General features: G+C 33.3%; 1 protein-coding gene across 3 annotated transcripts in view; it reads left to right on the top strand.

Annotated features, from left to right (window-relative positions):
* ATRNL1 (attractin like 1) overlaps positions 1-21,399 on the top strand; it is a 1,148,868-nt gene that overhangs the window by 278,022 nt on the left and 849,447 nt on the right. For all 3 annotated transcript variants that reach the window (XM_001377496.5, XM_007478946.3, XM_056803697.1), the window contains exon 20: positions 12,559-12,652. In XM_001377496.5, the coding sequence (XP_001377533.4) occupies positions 12,559-12,652 (94 nt within the window). The remainder of the gene's footprint in view (positions 1-12,558; positions 12,653-21,399) is intronic.

Below are 21,399 nucleotides of genomic sequence, written 5' to 3'. Positions count from 1 at the left end.
TGTGTTAACCGCTAAGTCATGTGTGATCCTTATGGGAGCTCCCCTATGTCTGAAGCTCCTCTTCTTGGCTTCTTGTAGGATTTTTTCCTTTTCTTGGAAGCTCTTGAATTTGCGATTACATTCCTGGGGGTTGTTTTTTGGGGATTTAGTATAGAGGGTGTTCTATGAACCCTTTATATTTCTATTTTGCCCCCTTGCTCCAGAACATGTGGGCAATTTTGTTCTTTAATCTTCTGTAGAATAGCATTGAGGTTTTTGTTCATATCTGGTTTTTTGGGGAGACCAATAATTCGGAGGTTGTCTCTTCTTCCTCTGTTTTCCAAGTCTGTAACCTTTTCAGTGAGATATTTCATGTTGTCTTCTAATTCATTAATTTTTTGGCTCTGCTTTATTGATTCTCGCTGTTTTATAATCTCGCTGTTTTCCCTTTTCTTAATTCTGGTCATTAGGGACTGGTTTTGCTTTTCCGCTTTGTCTGCCCTTCTATTAGATACTTCCAGCTCTTTCTCCAATTATGAAGTCTTGTCTATCAGACTGCTGATCTCTTTCTCCCGTTTTTCTTTCCAAAAGGTTTCCATCTATTGGGCATGCTCGCTATCTTCCAGTTGCTTAATTCTGGTCATTAGGGACTGGTTTTGCTTTTCAACTTTGTCTGCCCTTCTATTAGATGCTTCCAGCTCCTTCTCCAATTGTGAAGTCTTGTCTATCAGACTGCTGATCTCTTTCTCCCATTTTTTTCCCCAAAAGGTTTTCATCTTTTGGGTAAGCTCCAGTTTGAGATCTTCCAGAGCTTGTGGATTGTTTCCATTTTGGAAGGCATGTTCTGATTTTGTTTGGATTTCATCCTCATTCTCTTCTTTTCCTTGGGTACTCCCTCCATAAAAGTTTTCAATAGTCACTCCCCCCCCCCCTTTCTTCTTGGAGGCTTGATTTTGGGACATGTGAGCCATCCCTTTGGTGGTTTTATTCCATTTTCTTTTTTTGGTCTGGGGTCTGGGAGATATGAGTGGGTTTTCTGTGAATTTAGGTTGCCTCAGACTAGTTCTTCCCAGCCTCTGAGGTTTCTTAGAGCGTGGGCCCCTGTGTTCAGCCCAACTGCCCAGGCAATCAGCCCAGCCTGCCTAGATGCTCAGCTCCACACAGGTGTTCTGCACAACTACCCCGGAGTCCAGTTCTGCAGCCCCCTGTGATCATCGCAGGATTCTCCCGTGAAGCCGCCCTGAGAGGTCGTTTCCTTGCAGTCTTTATATCCCAAGGACCCTGGTGTGCCCCCACCCCCCACCCCCAGACAGATACACTCCTCAGTCACTCGCTGTCCCAGTGAGCGCTCTGATAGCTTACTCTGGTTTGGTGGGGGGGGAGGGGTGGCTCAGTTCACATTTTTGTGCGGGCTTTTCCTCCTCCTTATAGTGTGGAAATGTTCAAACCCCACATACCTTCCTTTCTGTGGGGTACTGGAGAGTCCCTCTGTTCTTCCAAAGGTGATTTTTATGCTCTTTTGAGGTAGTCTATTTCATTCGGTGCCGGGAAGGGGAAGCGAGTCGCGTCTAGATTGCAGCCATGTTTACCCGGAAGTCTATGATATTGCTTTTTAATAGTTTGTTTTGATCTAATGAGCAGCTAAAATGATTCTGAGGAACTCTAAACTTGTCAACAGGGAACACATTTTAAATCTAATTTCCAAATATAAAAAGTGCAAAATAGCAAGAAGCTTCAGATTTTTCAGCATTATGAATAGAATTTCCTTAAATAATAATTAATGAAAGTTTTAACATTCTTTTATTTATTTGCTTTGATATATCAGGTGAATAAAATTCAGATTTTATCACTAAACTTGGAGTATAACAAATGTAATGTCTAAACAGCTCATTTTCAAGAATTAAAATAACATACAATTGTTTAAATTAGCTTTCTTTAATTAATGCATAATAGTTTTAATAGGTCAGAGTTAGAAATTGAAATCTATAAATTTCAGTGAAACATGTAAAAAGGATAATTAGTGAATGTTTAAAAAGCTTATTAGTAGTGAACCTTGTCTTTGTGACTATTTTCTTGAAATAAATTACAGTCAAATCATGTAAAACTGATAATTATTAACATGGCAGAAATCATAGCTAGGTGGTACAGTGGATAAAGAGTTGGCTTTGGTATTAGGACAATTTGAGCTCAAATTCTGCTTCAAACATTAGTTCTTTGACAAGCCAAGTCAGTTAATCTCTCAGCCTCAGTTTCTGCATCTGTAAAAAGGTATAATATTATCAGCCTCAAAGATTGTTATAAGGATAAAATGATTTCACATATGTAAAATACTTTGCTAAATTTATAGTGCTATATAAATGCTAGTTATTATTTATTATTTATTACTACTACATAAAACTATCAATGTTGAGAGAATATTTAATAATAATAAATAATAATTAATTAATAATAATTAATTAAATAATAATATTTAATAATAATTAATGATTGATGTAAATGTAGCCAAGGAGAATGAAAACTGAATCAGTTTCCAAGTAAAGGATTGAATGGGACTTTTTACATTGGAAAAATAGCATTGGTGATTTTAGTTTTTGAAATAGCAATTTAAAAACATTTTACAGATTTATGCTTTGAGGCAGTACTCATTGGTGATTAGTTACTGCTGATCATCCAGCAAATGAATATTGCCTATAGTTTAGCAAATGACTTTCCAGAACAGAGGGTCAACAGTGTTCTCATTCCAGAGTAATTTTGTATTTGGTTTAGGGATGCTTTCATCTAATAGGAGTGTTAGACACTAGAAATTTATCTTTTATAACAGCCCCTTTGACCTCTCTCTTCAATCATATCCTCCCACCAGAAATAGCTGGTGGAATTGTAGATAGAGCACTGCAAATAAAATTGGGAGGACTGGAATTCAAATACAGACTCAAATACTTACCACCTGTGTGACCCTGGACAAGTCATCTAACCTCTGCTTGCTTCAGTTTCCTAAACACTAAAATTAGGAGAATAATAATAATAATACCTTGTAAAGTTATTGTGAAGAATAAATGAGACTATATATATATACATATATATATATTCCTTAACACAGTGCCTGTCACATAGTAGATGCTATATAAATGCATATTCCCTTCTCTTCATTGGCAGGTTGGGCCCCCAGAGGTCACTTGATTATTTCTTTTCTGAAGTTTCAGGCATGGATATTCTCATATTGTTCCTCATGGGACCTTTTAGGTATATTACACACTATCTTTCAGTTAGCTTTACAAAAGGGAGATAGAGAAGATATACTGACATTAGATATGAAATAATCCCCTTCTCTGAACAATTTATATTATAACATCAGTCACATAAAAGTGAATTATCTTGAGAAATTTTATTAACTAATATAGAATGACAGGAACAATCTAAAAGATTTTACAAGATAACAGTATTGTTGCAATGAAGAATTTTGAAGGCCATAAGAACTATGATTAACACAATGACCATTCGTGATTCCAGAGGACCAATAAAGGTGATGAATTTAAAGTACAGATTGAGACATGCATATATCTTTGTATATTCATAGTACATGAGTGTAATATAGTACTATACTCAATACAAAGAGAAGTAAGCAGTCAAGAAAACAATATGCATAATGACTAAAACAATGTAAACAGAAAGAACCACTACCTCAGAACAAGAAAAAATGAAGGTTACAAAATTACAATTATTGAAATGAGTTATTGAAATAAATAAGAAAATGAATAGTCTTGGTCTGAATGAAGAGATATGGGAAGACATCTCTCCCCATATCTTTGCAGAGTTGGGAGTCTCTGAAATGTGTTAAAATTTTCAATATATTGAATGATTTTACTAATTTTTTTCTCTTTTAAAAAATGTTTCATATGGGAAGGTTTTCTGGGAAAGAAATAAGAGTGATGCCAAAGGTAATCTAGGAAGTAAAAAAAAAAAACAAAGATATAAAAATATAAGTAATTTTTAAGTAAAAACTTTAGACATAATAATTGAATGAAAAGAGATTGAATGGCACCCAGAGGTCATGGGGAGAGAATATAATGAGCAGGTCCTACCTTCTCACTCTACATGCCTATACCTTGTCTTTTCCTAGTCCATTTTTAATTCAGATATTTCACCATCTAATATGATATAAGAAAAGCCCAATTATAACACTATGACATAATAACATAATGAAGTTAGCCTCGTTGACTCCATTCCTCATCTCCTCTGATCTGTACTTCACATGATATCAGATATCAGTTTTAAAAATAGCTTTTTACCCAGTTGTTCTAAATGTCTATAGTACGAATTACAAATTCATTCATTTTCAAGGCTTTTCTCAACCTGGTCCCTCAACATACTTTTTCTCTAGACTCGTTCTCCTACATTTCCCCACTTCATGAGTCCTTTTATTCAGCCAAACTGGAGTCCTTACTGGGTCCCTAAATTTACCCTGAGATTTGGGATTTGAAGAGTGTAGAGGGGAAAAAGAAATCAAAATTTAATTTCCCTCCTCTTAATAGAGAGGTTAGGGACTTTGGGAGCATAGTGTTGCATATGTCTTCTGATGCTGACATTATTATAAGCAGTTTTGCGTAATTATATTCCATTCAACGTTTAATCAATCCAAAATAATTTACTAAGTTGTTACCATGTACCAGGAATTATGTTTGGCATGGAAGACACAAAAAATTTATTAAGTAAGCATTTCATGAAAATTGGTGTTAGTCTAGTTAAAGCAGCAAGATACCCTGAGAGGCAGATGGGAGGAAGCATGGGTGAAGCAAATCAACCCTCTGCTTCTTCATAAATCATCATCTATCTGCAGACTAAGATGGAGACCCCCCAGGACCCTGAACATCAAGGGCCTTTGGAAGAGCAATGCTAACAGTTTAGTACACTTGGCCATCAACTTGAGAAGCAGCTCCTGTGGAGTTGCAGCTTTATAACTACTTCAACAGGTGCTGAAGCCATAGCTATTAAAGATCCAGAATATAAAGTTCTTACCAAAGACTTTGGCTCTTTTATAAGGTTCAACATGATAAACAGAATTTTATCAGTGGAAATAATTTTAGAGGAGAAGTATTACCGTATACTTTGCTCCTACCCTCCCAAAGACCATGGGATCTTTCCATCTGATTTTCAGTTGAAAGCTTCCATATATGTTTTCTCCCCTAAATGAGTACCTTTAGAGAGGAGAAATTATTTCACTTTCCTACTTTTTTTTCCTAGGGCTCTGCACACAAGAAATTTCTAATAAGTGCATAATTAATTAATTCAATACCTATTATATAAATCACTTTGAGCATACAGACAGCAAGGATACAGTGCTTGTTTTTATAGAACTTAATTCTATAAAATGGATATAGTCTTTACACAGACAAATATATATATATATATATATATATATATATATATATATATATATAGAGAGAGAGAGAGAGAGAGAGAGAGAGAGAGAGAATTTAATATAATTTGCTGTGTAAGTGGAAACATTACCAACTGAAAAAGTAAGGAAAAGCCTCATGTAGTAGGGAGCAGTTGATCTGAATTTGAAGGAAAACTGAGATTCCATGAGAAAGGAGAAGGTTTGTGGCATTGGTGATAGACTCCTTAGCTATTGAATAGGGTGACAGGTTGGCATTCTATAGTAAGAGAATGAGTTTGGTTTGGGATTTGTTGAATTTTAGATGCCTCTGGGTTATTTAGGTGGAGATGTCAAGAAGACAGTACCTATTGCAGGTTATAGCAGGAAATTAGTAGTAGTTGTAAAAAGTTCATCATCAAAGTAACTAAAAATGGCACTTGGAATAAATATACACTGTTTTCTCTTTATAGTCATTTCTTTAGATTTACTTTTAGAAAGACGAGTTGCTTTATTCAAAAAGTCTTCATTGTTATTCAATCATTTGTAATTCTGTGATCCCTTTTGAGGTTTTATTAGCAATGATACTGGAATGGTTTGCCATTTCCTTATTTATATCTTAAATATCTTATATAATATATACTATAATATGATAATATATAATATAAATCTTATTTATAGATGAGGAATCTGAGGTTATATGTATATATATATATACACACATATATATGTATACAGTTATGAGACTTGCCTAGGGTCACCTAGGTAGTTTCTGAGGCCAGATTTGAACTTGGGAAGATAAATCTTCCTGTGACTCTTAGCTACCCTATTAAGAACTGTCATAGCAAATATTGGGACTGCCTGTTAGAAGCTGCTTATATCAGCTTTACAGTCATTTGTAATATCCATTTTCTCCTCACTTATGATATTCTGACTTTTAGAGGTAGTCTTCAGTGGCTGCAAATTTAGATTACCTGAAGGGAAATATGCCGATTTGGAGGGATCAGTTCCACTTGAAATTGGACAGATTGCAAAGGTTTGAAGTATGAATGAGAGGAGAAGAAGTGGAGGAAATGAGTATAGACAAGTTCTTTAGAAGTATGAGAAAGGGACATATATTCATGTTTTTTTCATTCATCAAAATATGAGAAAAGTAATACTAATTTAAGACAAATACTTCAACTCTGCCCTTCCCTTCTGTGGAGCCCTTTGGAATTACTGACACAGTGAATAAACTTTCTTTCATTTTATAACATTTTCTCTCATACTTGTTATAGCTGTTTGTTTTCGTTGCTGCCTGAGTTACCCAGGATCACCATGGCCATTCTCTTTGTAATAACTTTACCCTTTCTTTTCTCCTTTGCTGTAAAGATCTTGGAGGAAAGGTGGGGTGCTCTTGCTTCTCACTCCTTTTTCTAGGTTCTCTCTTTGCCCCCATCATTTAGTAACCTATCATCCCTCAAGTTTCTAACTATTAAAATTTTTCATCCTTTACAGATAATGGTGACTACCCATCAGCTTCCAGATCAATCTTCTTCCCTTTCTTAGTTTAAAATGTTATTTGCAAATATTTATTAGATGTTTACCAGATTTAGAACACTTATACACCACTCATGAATATGGGAAAACATACATCATTAACATCTATTTATCAGTTACTTAAAAGATTTGGGGGATATACATATACTTTGTTAGTAATTGTTTATCAAATATGGGAGACCAATGTACCATTATAAGTTATTTATTAAATTTACATAATATAAATATCAGTAGTTGTTTACCAAAGCTAGGAGAAGCACGTCTCAAACTAGAACACTCAAATTCTTATTTTACTACTCTGCCCCATTCAAAATGTTCATAGCAACTTCTTAGTCATATAATGAAGTTTTAAAAAGAAATGGAGTTGCTCATCTTATGTTTACATTTGCATTTATCTCATTTTTAGTGATTTGGAGCATTCTTTTTAATATATATTATTTTTTCTAATTACATGTAAAAACAATTTTTATATTTGTTTTCCAAACCTCTCCCTACTTCCCTTCCTTCTTTCTTCTCCTTTTCCCCTAAGATGGCAAAAAACATTGAGTTAGGTTATAATTGTGTCATCATGCAAAACATATTTCTATGTTGGTCATGTTGTAGAATAATGTGTGTGTATGTGTGTGTGTGTGTGTGTGTGTGTGTATGTATGTATGTATGTATTGTTAGATGGTAATTTGGACCAGTGATAATGTGAATTGAGTCTTGAATCTGTTTAGCTGCTTCTTCCTGGCCTAAGGGCAAGATGGATACCCTTGCTCACTAAAGGGATCTGACTTTCTTGTAAACAAAAGTAGGTTTATTCAAGTTTATATTCTGGAATAAGGAAAGGATGGTGGGCTAGGAAGGTCCATAATCTTTTCCCAAATATATCTTTCCTAGTGTCCTCTGATCCTTGCAAATCTCTTCTGTAAGGGGTAGAAATGTAAGGGGTTATTCAAGAGTAGAGTCACCAGGAATTTTATGATGTTCCAAAAAGATTTATTTTAAAATTTTATTTATAAAATATAGAAAGAGTGAAAGTAAGAAAAATCAGAGAAAGGATAGGGTAAGATATCTAGCCTAAGCACTAAGTATTTTGCTCTGGCCCAGCCAGAGGGGACTCTGCCTTGAGCCCTGGATCTGAGGATGCAGGAAGCCTCTCTCAAGAGGGTAGGTCTCTCCTGAGGCTAGTTCCTTCAGAAAATCCAGGAAAGGAGTCAGCCTTTTTCTACCACTACCCCACATGGTAGTTTTCCAGAAAAGTAGAAGCAGCCCAAGATCCTCAGTCAGAGCTCCTCCAAAGTCAGGTTGAAGACAAAAGACAGAAGGCCCCTTCACAGGAAGTTCTTGTCATTTTTAAAGACCATTTCTTTTCATCACTTCCTGTGACTTCCTTCCATTTTATATGTGCCAATTATAGCTAAAGCTTTGCATAGGACTGCCCAAGGGTAGTCAGTCTATTCTGATTTGTCGCCCACTATTACACAGATGGGTCACAGACCTCCCCCACTCAAGTGTAAGTGGGGTGTATATACTTCTGGTGATTAAATCTAAAAATGGGCAGGGGAGAGTTAATTTAATCTATACACTTCTGTGTCTAACAAAGTTGGACCTACTGTGCTTTTCTCTCTATTTAGTTCCCACCTTTCTATCTAAATAAACTAAGCTAAGCCCATCCAAATAGTCCTTGAATTAAGGTCAGAGCTAGTTGATCAATCAGGAGAATGGTGACAGAAATGACTTAGTCACCACAGTTTGTAGGCTGAGCCCACTTGAGGTAAATCAGAAGTCCAAGTAAATTTCACTGTTAATGTCTTCTTGGGAGTCAATAGATGTCAATAAAGAGGAACAACTGGAATCAAAGTGAGCAATTCAGATAGTTTTCTCACTTGACCTGGAGAGAGCTAAGTTCAGGAAGTGTGTCCTTCTCCATGAACCTCTTACTCTCCCCCACTGCCAGTCCCAGACTCTCAGAACTCCTCACTCATAATTCCAAGCTCCCTCCTACATTCCATCTTCTGTATCCAGGACACTCCTATATCCTCATCTCTGGCCCTTCACATTTTATTTCCTCCTTTCAGTATCTATATCTATATATCTATATCTATATGTATATATACACATCTATAAATATATAACCAATGAAGAAAATAAAGTGAAAAATAGTATGCTTCAACTTTCAGGCTCATCAGTTCTTTTTCTGGAGGTGGATAGCATTTTTCCATCATGTCTTTTGGAATTTTCATGGTTCTTTGTATTGTTGAGAGTAGCTAAGTCATTTTCAATTGATTGTCATTCAATATTGCTCTTAATATGTACTATGTTCTCTGGTTCTGCTCACTTCACTTTTCATCAATTCATATAAGTCTTTCCATGTTTTTCTGAAATTCCAAGAATTCTTTGAAATTCCTAGCAAAGAACATTCTATGCTCTCCAATCATATTCTATGCTCCCACAATGTGATTATGCAATTACCCTTTATGTTGAAATCCTATATCTATATGATATAATATACACATATGATAAAGATATATAGTAAAAAGTGTGAGGTATTATTAGTCTATATATAATTTCTTATTTTTCAATGAGTTTAGTACCTGACTTACCATCTTCCTTTCTTCCAGTTCCTGATCAAGAAACTTCTTGAGCTTTCTAAAGCCTCTATTCTTATTGAGAACCCTCTCCTCCTAAAAATTCCCTCTTATTTTAGTTTTCATGATACTGTTCTCTCAGGGTTCTCTGCATCCTTCTCTTATTAGTCCTTCTCATTGTGCTTTGTTGACTTATCATCCATATTCCTCAAGGCTCAGTCCTAGGCCCACTTTTCCTCTCTTTGTCCTCTCTCCATGGTAACCTTATTAGCTCCTATGGGTTTAGTTACTATTTCTATGTAAGTGATACACACAGATGTATGTATCCAGGATTCATTTCTCCCCTGAAATTCAATCCATTCCAGTATATGTTCTACAAAGCTAATAAAATTATTTTCTTTAAATTCTTATCTATTCAAATCAAACATGACCCAATAAATCTCAGTGGCTCCTTAGTTTGATGTTTGAAGCCCTTTACATTCTGGCATCAAACAGTATTGAAATTTTGGGAGGAGGAATTATTTCATTTTTTTTTGTATCCAAATATCTATTGCTTGGCATAGTGACTAGTATGTTGTGAATAAATTTGCACTTTGGTTGCTTGATAAACATTATTGACTCTTAATTTTTTTTATTTCCTTATATTGAGCTGAAATCTTTCTCCCTATAACTCCTACCTAATTATGAAAGATATTTTTTGTTAGAGCTATACTAAATAAATTAATCACTTTACTGTATGATAACACCGTAGCATTTGAGGACAGCTATCATGTTTTTCTCTCCTCCATTCCCTTGATTACACTACTTTCTAGTTTTGCTTACTGTACCTCTTTATGTTATTATATCTGAGATCCAAGAGTTTGACCCCTGAAGTTAAATCTTAAATTAGTTATAAAAATTGTTTTTTTCATATAATAGGGGAAATATTATTAAAACAATAATATAAATAAACTAATTTCAATAAAACAATTTTAAATTCTTTTGAAAGACTTTAGTAAAGCTTTCTAAAGAATGTTGTTTTTCCTGAAACTATATTCTTAAAGTCCTTGGTATACAAGGCAAGAGAATATATTTGTATATGCTTATTAATCTAAGCAAATGGTTTTGTGAAGCTTGAAAAAATACCTTATATCTGTATGGAGCTGTTTACTTTTATTTACATTTTACATTTACATTTTTAAGTGAATTATTTAATTTTGGTGGTGTAACTTAAAAGCATTTAGAAAACACTTCAATACAGGTAAGGGCTTCAATATATTATGTATATATATATATATATATATAAATATATATTTTAATCAAATATCCTTCATATATTTGATAGAGATTCATTCTATACAATAAGCTCATTTCTTTCTTTAGGGCCAAAATACTAAAAAGAATTCTCTTGAATATGTTGAAGGAAGGAAATATTGCACTTCTGTGATACTCTCTTATAAGTAGGGAATTAATATCATTCCTTTGTAAATTCATGAAGGAAAATGGAAAGAGGAAGGTAACTTTCATATCTACAATTATAGCTTTTGAGCTGCAATACCACAAACCTATCTTTTTTTTCGAGTTTCCCTGTTGTTGTTGATGATGCCACCATTTTTCTCTTTTCCCAGGCCTTTAAGTTTGGTGCTATCCTTGACTACTTATTCTCATTCACCCCACATATCCATTTAGTTGCCAAATCTCATTGTTTCTCTAGCCACAGTTCTCATAAATATTCTCCTTTCTCCAGTTTCAGAACCACTGCCTCTCTTCAAGCACTTTTTTCTTCTTTCATAGATAATTTCTTTATCAGACTACTTTGTCTTAATGGCTTAAGTCTTTCCCACTCTCCAACATACCATTCATATAGCTTCTTCCTAAAGCACAGATTTGATCTTGTCCTCCCTCTTACTCAGTAAACTGCAGGTTTTCCCTTTTATTTCTAAGATGAAAATGAGTTCTGTTATTTAAAGTATTGCATGTTATTAAAAGCTCAACCTAGCCTCCATCTACTTCTCTAGTTTTATTAAACATTATTTCCCATTCTGCATCTAATGTCTGATCATAACTAGTCTTCTTTTCATTCCTTATACAGAGCTCAAGTCAGATTATAAAGGGTTTTAAATGTCAAAATGAGGAGTTCGTAGTTTACGCTAGATGGGATAGGGAGTTATTTTATCTTTTAGAGCAGTCAAATGACATCATGCAACCAGTGTTCTAGGAAATAATTTGAGCAATTTGAAGACTTTCTCAAACTTTTTTTTGTAATTATCAGTTTTATTATAGATTGAATATTATATCTACTTAAATGAAGTTATTGTGAGCTAATTTTACTTGCCTTTGTCAGTAGTGTTTATACAGTGGCACTTGACAATTGGAGAATTTGACAAAATTTTTAAAAAAATGTATTTAAAAATTTCTTGAATTTCCTGTTAAAAATATCTATAAAGCCTTTACTATATATCTGATGCTATTCTAAGTGATGGGATTCAAAGCAAAGCAAAGCAAAGATAAAGCATGTATGTTCAAGGAGCTCACATTCTACCAGGGTAAAGTCACTCCTGTCTGGCAAAAAAGTTAATATTTAATTATATTTATGTAACATGATTGCTATATTTGATACACATATTTTATATAAATATATTTAATAAAATACTTTGATTCTTTTGTGACTAGATGCTGTCCTGCAAAGGTCTAGTTAGGCCTAGGATGAAACCATCACAAGAAATACACAAATAATATATACATATATTTATATCTATATAAATTTCATAAAATGAATTACTTCCCTTACAAATTGAATTTCATTTGAGAATTTGGGAACATTCAGGAAACAACATATGGGAGGAAAATTGTTGCTTATTTTACACATGCACCACTAATAGAATTCCCTAAATATTGAATCAAGACTATAGCAGTTACAAAATATTTATTGTATTAGATAAGGATATTTAGTAATATATGTTAATTAATGTATAATTTTGAGTACTAATTAGTTATGACCATAATGATAAAGATCATATAGCTTTATACATAATTGAAGTATTGTTACCATAATTACACATTCTACAATGTACATATTTATGACAAATCCATTTTTCTCTCTCACTCTTTTTCTAGCTTGTACATGCAGTGGTCATGCAAATATTTGTCATATGCACACAGGAAAATGTTTCTGCACAACTAAAGGAATAAAAGGAGATCAGTGCCAGTTGTAAGTATAAATTACATATGTTGGGAAAGTTTTTTAATTCAATTTTTTAAAAATTAGAATGACTTTAACATTTTCAGTCTTAGTTTCGCTTCAGCAAAATTATTTCCCCCTTACCCTAAGCCTATGATTTCTCTAGATTTTTGTTGAATGCAGCCTCATATAACACCAACTTTCTAGTTATCTAGGTTTGTAGTATTGGGAATTTTTTTTAACTCTTTCTTGTCACTCATGCCTGGTATCCACTAAGTTGTGAAATCTTGTAATTTGTATACCATTTACATTCTTCCTTTTCTCTCCACTCAGATTGCTACTATCTTAATTATTAACTGTCATCTGGACTATTGCACAGTTTTTCCTAATTGTAACTTACCTTCAGTCTCCTACCCTACCTAATTTGTCTTCCATGTAGCTACCAAAAATAGTCTTCCTAAAGCATAAACTTTAGAGGAGTGAGGGAAGAGAACAAGTGTTAAATGTCACTATGTTCCAGGCTCTGTGTTATATGTTTCACAAATATCTCATTTGATATTTATAACAACCCTGGAAGTTATTAAGTTATTAAGACTTCTATTTTACAGTTGAGGCAACTGAACCAAACAGAGAAGAAGTGACTTGCCCACAGTCACATAGTCATTCTCTTGAACTCAGGTCTTTTTTACTCCAGGTCTAGTGCTCTATGCACTTTGGCACCACCAATGGCTTTACCTGATATTAGCGCCTTCAGTAGTTTCTTATTACATCTAGAGTAAAATGCAAAGTCTTTAGTCTGGTATTTAAAGTTTAAATAATGTGATTTTATTATATTATTTAATTTTTTAATTTATTTAGAATATTTTTCCATGGCTCCATGATTCATGATTTTCCCCAACCCTTTTCTCTACCCTCTCTTGGAGTTAACAAGCAATTCCATGGGGTTATACATGTGTCATTGTTCTCAACCCAGTTCCATGTTATTCATATTTGCAATAGAGTGATCTTTTAAAATCAAAACCCTAATTATATTCCCATTGAACATATGTTTTTCTTCTGCATTTCTATTCCCACAGTTCTTTCTCTGGATGTGGATAGCATTCTTTTTAAGTCCCTCAGAATTGTCCTGGATTATTGAACTGCTGTTAGTAGAGAAGTCCATTACATTTGATTGTGCCATAATGTATCAGTCTTTGTGTACAATGTTCCCCTGGTTCTGCACCTTTTGCTCTGCTTCAGTTCCTGGAGATATTTCCAGTTCACATGAAATTTCTCCAGAGTTCATTATTCCTTTCAGCACAGTAGTATTCCATCATGATCAGATGCCACAATTTGTTCAGCCATTCCCCAATTGAGGGACACTCCCTCATTTTCCAATTTTTTGCCACTATTCAGAGTGTGGCTATAACTATTTTTGTACAAGTCTTTTTCCTTATTGTCTCTTTGGGATATGAATGCAGTAGTGGTATGCCTGGGTCAAAAGGTAGGCATTCTTTTAAAGTCCTTTCCAAATAATTCCAAATTGCCCTTTAATATGGTTGGATCAATTCACAACTCCACCAGCAGTGTATTAGTGTCCCAATTTTGCAGCACCCCCTCCAACATTTATCACTTTCCTTTGCTGCCATATTGGCTAGTCAGCTAGGTGTAAGGTGCTACCTCAGAGTTGTTTTAATTTGTATTTCTCTAATTAGGAGGTATTAAGAACAGTTTTTCATGTGCTTATTGATGGTTTTGATTTCTTCATGTGAAAATTGCATATTCATATCCCTTGATCATTTGTTGATCGGAGAATGGCTTGATTTCTGTAAATAAGAATTAGTTCCTTGTATATTTGGGAAATTAAACTTTTTCAGAGTTTTGTTATAAAAATTTTCTTCCAGTTTATTGCTTACCTTCTAATTTTGATTGCATTGGTTTTGTTTTTACAAACCCTTTTTAATATAATCAAAGTCATTCATTTTACTTTTTGTAATGTTTTCTATCTCTTGTTTGGTCTTAAATTCCTTCCTTTCCCCCAGATCTCACAGGTATATTATTCTATGTTCACCTAATTTATTTATGATTTCATTCTTTGTATTTTAGTTATTTACCCATTTTGAATTGATCTTGGTATAGGGTATAAGATGTTGATCTGGACCTGATTTTTCCCATACTGTTTTTCAATTTTTCCCAGTAGTTTTTGTGAAATAGTGAGTTCTTGTCCCAAAAGTCGGGATCTTTGGGTTTATCAAACATTAGCTTGCTGAGGTAATTTACTCCTAGTCTATTCCATTGATCTACCCTTCTGCCTTTTAGTCAGAATGATACTGTTTTGATGACCACTGCTTTACAGTACAGTTTAAGATCTGGTACTGCTACGCCCCCATCCTTCACTTTTTTTTCATTGTTTCCCTTGATATTCTTGATCTTTTGTTCTTCCAAATGTTATACTTTTTTTCTAATTCTATAAAAAAAGCTTTTTGGTGGTTTGATAAGTATGGCATTAAAAATATATTAATTTGGGTAAGACTGTCATTTTATTATGTAGCTCAACCTACCCATGAGTAATTAATATTTTTTTCTAATTATTTAGATCTAGTTTTAATTGTGTGAAGTGTTTTGTAGTTATGTTCATATAATTCTTGTATCTGTTTTGACAGATAGATTCCTAAATATCTCATATTGTCTAGAAATCATGTGAAGTGTTTTATAGTTGTGTTCATATATATAATTCTTGTATTTGTCTTGATAGATTCCTAAATATCTTATTTTGTCTAGAGTGATTTTAAGTGGAGTTTCTCTTTCTAACTACAGCTGCTGATTTTGTTGGAAATATACAGAAATGCCGGTGATTTATTTGGGTTTATCTTGTACCCTAGAACTTTGCTAAAGTCATTAATTATTTCCACTGGCATTTTAGTTGATTTTCTAGGATTCTTTAAGTATGCCATCATATCATCTGCAAAGAGTAATAGTTTAGTTTCCTCACTGCATATTTTAATCCCTTGAATTTCTTTTTCTTCTCCAATTGCTACTACTAGCATTGATGGTATAATATTAAATTATAGAGGTAATAATGGATATCCTTGCTTCACTCCCAATCTTATTGGAAAGGCTTCTAACTTGTCCCCATGCAGATGATACTTGCTGATGCTTTTAAATATAACTGTTTATTATTTTGAGGAATGGCCCTTCTATTCCTATACTTTCTATTGTTTTCAATAGGAATGACTGTTGTATTTTGTCAAAAGATTTTTTTTCATCTATTGAGATAATCATGTCATTTTTGTTGGTTTGATTATTGATATGGTCAATTATGTGGATGGTTTCCCTTATATTAAAATATTCTTGCATTCCTGGTATAAATTCCACCTGGTCATAGCAGATAATCCTTGTGATAACATGCTGGAGTTTTTTTGCTAGTAATCTGTTTAATATTTTTGCATATATTTTCATTAAGGAGATTGGTCTGTAGTTTTCTTTCTCTGTTTTTTGGTCTGTCTGTCTTTGAAATCAATACCATATTTGTGTCATAAAAAAGAATTTGGAGGAATAGAAGGGCCTTTTCTAAAACTAATAAACAATGTATATCTAAAACCACCAGCAAACATCATCTGCAATGGGGATAAACTAGAAGTATTCCCAATAAGATCAGGAGTGAAACAAGGATGACCATTATCTCCTCTATTATTTAACAGTGTACTAGAAACACTAGCAGTAGTAATTAGAGAAGAAAAATAAATTGAAGGTATTCAAATAGGTAATGAGGAGACCAAGCTATCACTCTTTGCAGATGATATGATGGTCTTCTTAAAGAATCCTAGAGAATAAACTAAAAAGCTAGTAGAAATAATTAACAGCTTTAGCAAAGTTTCAGGATACAAAAATAACCTACATAAATCACCAGCATTTCTATATATTTCCAACACATCTCAGCAGCAAGAATTAGAAAGAGAAATTCCATTTAAAGTCACCCTAGACAATATAAAATACTTAGGAATCTATCTGCCAAGACAAACACAGGAACTATATGAACACAACTATAAAACACTTTCCACACAATTAAAACTAGATATAATTGGAAATAATTGGAAAAATATTAATTGCTCATGGGTAGGATGAGTTAACATAATAAAAATGACAATCCTACCCAAAATTATTTACTTATTTGGTGCCATATCCATCAAAATACCAAAAAACTTTTTTTTTTACAGAATTATAAAAAAAAAACACAACAAAATTCATTTGAAAGAACAAAAGATTAGGATATCAAGGGAAATAATGAAAAAAAGTGTGGAGGAAGGTGACCTAGCAGTCCCAGATCTCAAACTATACTATAAAGCAGTGATCATCAAAACAATATGGTACTGGCTAAGAGACAAAAAGGAGGTTCAGTGGAATAGACTTGGGGTGAGTGACCTCAGCAAGACAGTCTATAATAAACCCAAAGATCCCAGATTTTGGGACAAAAATTCACTGTTTGACAAAAGTTGCTGGGAAAATGAGAAGACAGTATGGGAGAGATTGGGTTTGAATCAACATCTCAGACCTTACACCAAGATAAACTCAAAATGGGTGAATGACATGAATATAAAGAATGAAACTATAAGTAAATTAGGTGAACACAGAATAGTATAAGTGTCAGATCTCTGGGGAAGGAAAGATTTTAAGACCAAGCAAGAGTTAGAAAAAATTACAAAATGTAAAATAAATAATTTTGATTACATTAAGTTAAAAAGGTTTTGTACAAACAAAACCAATGCAACCAAAATTAGAAGGGAAATCGGGAAAAAAATTTTCATAACATAAACATCTGACAAAGGTCTAATTACTAAATTTATAAAGAGCTAAATCAATTGTACAAAAAAATCAAGCCATTCCACAATTGATAAATGGGCAAGGGACATGAATAGGCAGTTTTCAGATAAAGAAATCAAAACTATTAATAAGCACATGAAAAAATTTTCTGAATCTCTTATAATCAGAGAGATGCAAATCAAAACAACTTTGAGGTACTACCTCACACCCAGCAGATTGGCTAACATGACAGCAAAGGATAATAATGAATGTTGGAAGGCATGTGGCAAAGTTGGGACATTAATGCATTGCTGGTGGAGTTGTGAATTGATCCAACCAATTTGGAGGGCAATTTGGAACTATGCCCAAAGGGTGCTAAAAGACTGTCTGTCCTTTGATACAGCCATAGCAATGCTGGGTTTATACCCCAAAGAGATAATAAGGAAAAAGATGTCTATAAGAATATTCATAGCTGTCCTCTTTGTGGTGGCAAAAAATTGGAAAATGAGGGGATGCTCTTCAATTGGGGAATGACTGAACAAATTGTGTTATATGTTGGTTATGGAATACTATTGTGCCCAAAGGATAATGAACTGGAGGAATTCCATGTGAACTAGAATGACCTCCAGGAATTGATGCAGAGTGAAAGAGCAGAACCAGGAGAATATTGTACACAGAGATTGATACACTGTGATACAATCAAATGTAATGGACTTCTCTAGTGCTAGCATTGCCATGATACAGGACAATTCTGGGGGATTTATGAGAAAGAACACTATCCACATTCAGAGGAAGAATTGTGAGAGTAGAAACACCAAAGAAAAACAATGATCATATTGTTTGAAGGTGATACGATTGGGGATTGGGGATTGGGGATTGGGGACCTAAAAGATCAAGCTAGTGCAAACATCAACAACATGGAAATAAGTTTTGATCAAGGACACATGTAAAACCTAGAGGAATTTTGTGGTGGCAACAGGAGGTGTGGGGGAAGGGAGGGAAGGAACACGATTCTTGTAACCAGGGGAAAATGTTCTAAATTGACTAATTAAATAAAATCTAAAAAATTTAAAAAAAGATAAAAAATAAAAAGAATTTGACAAGACACCCCATTTTGTTTGTTTTATCAATTAATTCATATAATATTTGGATTAGTTGTTCTTTAAATGTCTTATAGAATTGTGAAACCATCTTTCCTTGGGGATATTTTATTAGGTAGCTTCTTGATGGCTTGTTCAATTTCTTTTTCTGAGATGGGGTTGTTTAAATATTCAGTTTCCTCCTTTGTCAATCTAGGCAATTTATATTTTTTTAAGTATTCACTCATTTCACCTAGATTTTAATATTTATTGCCACACAATATGCCAAAATAGTTCTTAATCATTATCTTAATTTCCTCTTCATTTGAGGTAAGATCACCGTTTTCAATTTTGATACTCTTAATTTGATTGTCTTTTTTCTTTTTTTTAGATTAGCTAGTACTTTATTTTATTTGTTTTTTTTCAAAGTACTAGCTCCTAGTCTTATTTATTAATTCAATAGTCCTCTTATTTTCAATTTTATTAATTTCTCCTTTAATTTTTATGATTTACTATTTAGTTTTTATCTGGGGATTTTTTAATTTGTTCTTTTTCTAATTTTTAAAGTTGCAAGCCCGATTCATTAATTTCTTCCCTCTCGATTTTTTTTGCTTTAGGTTCTGAGAGGTAGAAATTTTCCCTTGAATACTGCTTTGGCTCTATCCCATAGGTTTTGATATGCCGTCTCCTCATTGTCATTTTCTTTAATGAAGTCTGTAATTGTTTCTATGATTTCTTCTTTGACCCACTTGTTTTGAAGAATTTGATTATTTAGTTTCCAATTAATTTTAAATTTGTCTTTCCATGGACTCTTGTTTATTACAATTTTATTGCATTACAATCTGAAAATGTGCTTTTTTATTCTTTTCTGCATTTGTTTGCAATATTTCTAAACCCTGGCACATGGTCAATCTTTGAATATGTACCATGTCCTGCTGAGAAGAAGATATATTCCTTTTATACCTGTTCAGTTTTCTCTAGATGTCTACTAACTCAAGTTTTTTTAGCATTTCATTTGCTTCCATTGCTTCTTTCTTATTTATTTTTTTGGATTGATTTATCTAGTGCTGAAAGGGGAACATTGAGATTCACCACTAGTATGTTCTTACTCTCTATATCTTCCTTGAGATCCCTTAATTTTTCCTTCAGAAATCTAGATGCTCTACCATTTGATACATAAATGTTTAGAAATGATATTACTTCATTGCTTATAATAACCTTTAGCAAAATGTAATTTCTTTCCTTATCTCTTTTAATCAAATCAATTTTTTTTGTCTGGTATCACAATTGCTGCTCCTGCTTTTTTTTTAAACTTTAGATGAAGCATAATAAATTATATTCCTGTGTTTTACCTTGAATCTCTGTGTGTGTCACCCAGCTTCAGATGTGTTTCTTGTAAACAACATATAGTAGGATTCTGGTTCCTAATCCACTCTATTTGCTTATGCTTAATGCATGAATTCATCACATACACATTAGACATTATGATTACTGACTGTATTGCCCTTCATCATATTTTCTCCTTTATATCCTGCTGTAGTCCCTTTCACTCTGTACCTCCTTACCAGTATTTTCCTTTTTGTCAGCCATGCCCCCCACTTCCCTCTCCTTTCAATTATCTCCTTTTTCATTTGTCTCATTCCCTTTCTACTTCTCTGTAAAGTGATAGAATTCTATACCCCACTGAGTATGTTTTTTTCCCTCTCTGAGCTTGTTAAAAATTGCCCATCACCACCATTATCCTCCCGTTTTTGTAATAATTTTTCACACCTCTTTATCTTATATAATTTACTCTATTTTTCTCTCCCTTCCTTTTTCTCTCAGTGCAACATTCTCTTTCAGCCCTTGATTTTTTCATATCATTCATATGTTTATATATCATACATATAATATCATATCATAACATTTACATACATATCCTATCCTCTTATAATATCTTTCCTATTATGTCATCATAATCAGCTTACTTCTTCACCTTCTTTCTGGGTAAATTCCTTCTATCTTCTCTACTGCTAAGAGTAATTTTGGTAATCTTTCCATGTAGATATATAAACATTTTGATCTTGATGAGTTCCTTATTTTTTTTCTTTCTTATTTATCTTTTTTGGTTTCTCTTGCATCACATATTTGGACTTCAATTTTTTGTTTATATATGGCTTATTCTTTAGCAATACTTGGAAATAATAACTTGTTGAATGTCCATTTCCCCCCCTGAATGAATATACTCAATTTTTCTGGACAGGTGACTCTGGTTGTAAACCCAAATCTTTTGCATACTTGAATAGCATATTCCATGTCTTCTGATCTTTTAATGTAGAATCCCTTGGGTTCTCTGTGATCTTGATTGCAGCTTCATGGTATTTGAATGATTTCTTTCTGACTGCTTAACGTATTTTTTTCCTTGGTTTGGTGACTTGAATTTAGCTATTATATTCCTGGGAGTTGTCATTTGAGGATTTATTTCTGGAAGTGATGTGTTTATTCTTTCAATTTCAATTTTATTCTCTTGTTTGAAGATCTCTGGGGAGTTATCTTTGATAATTTCTTGTAATATGATGTCTTAGATTTTTTTTTATTGATCATGACTTTCAGGTAGTTCAATAATTTTCATATTTGTTTCTCCTAGATCAATTTTCTAGTTCGGTTGTTCTTTCAATCAGATATTTCATATTTTCCTCTTTTTCTCATTTTTTTGATTCTGCTTTATTGTTTCTTTGTTTCTCATGACATCATTAGTTTCTAGCTGATTAATTCTGATTTTTAAGATCTGATTTTCCTCTGTCAGTTTTTGGTTCTCCTTTTTCAAATGGCACATTTCTTTCTTTCTTTCTTTTTTTTTTATAAACCCTTACCTTCCATCGTGGAGTCAATACTGTGTATTGGCTCCAAGGCAGAAGAGTGGTAAGGGCTAGGCAATGG

The sequence above is a fragment of the Monodelphis domestica genome, chromosome 1 (assembly GCF_027887165.1).
Source record: "Monodelphis domestica isolate mMonDom1 chromosome 1, mMonDom1.pri, whole genome shotgun sequence".
Lineage (NCBI taxonomy): Eukaryota > Metazoa > Chordata > Mammalia > Didelphimorphia > Didelphidae > Monodelphis > Monodelphis domestica.
This window is presented reverse-complemented; position numbering and strand designations above follow the sequence as displayed.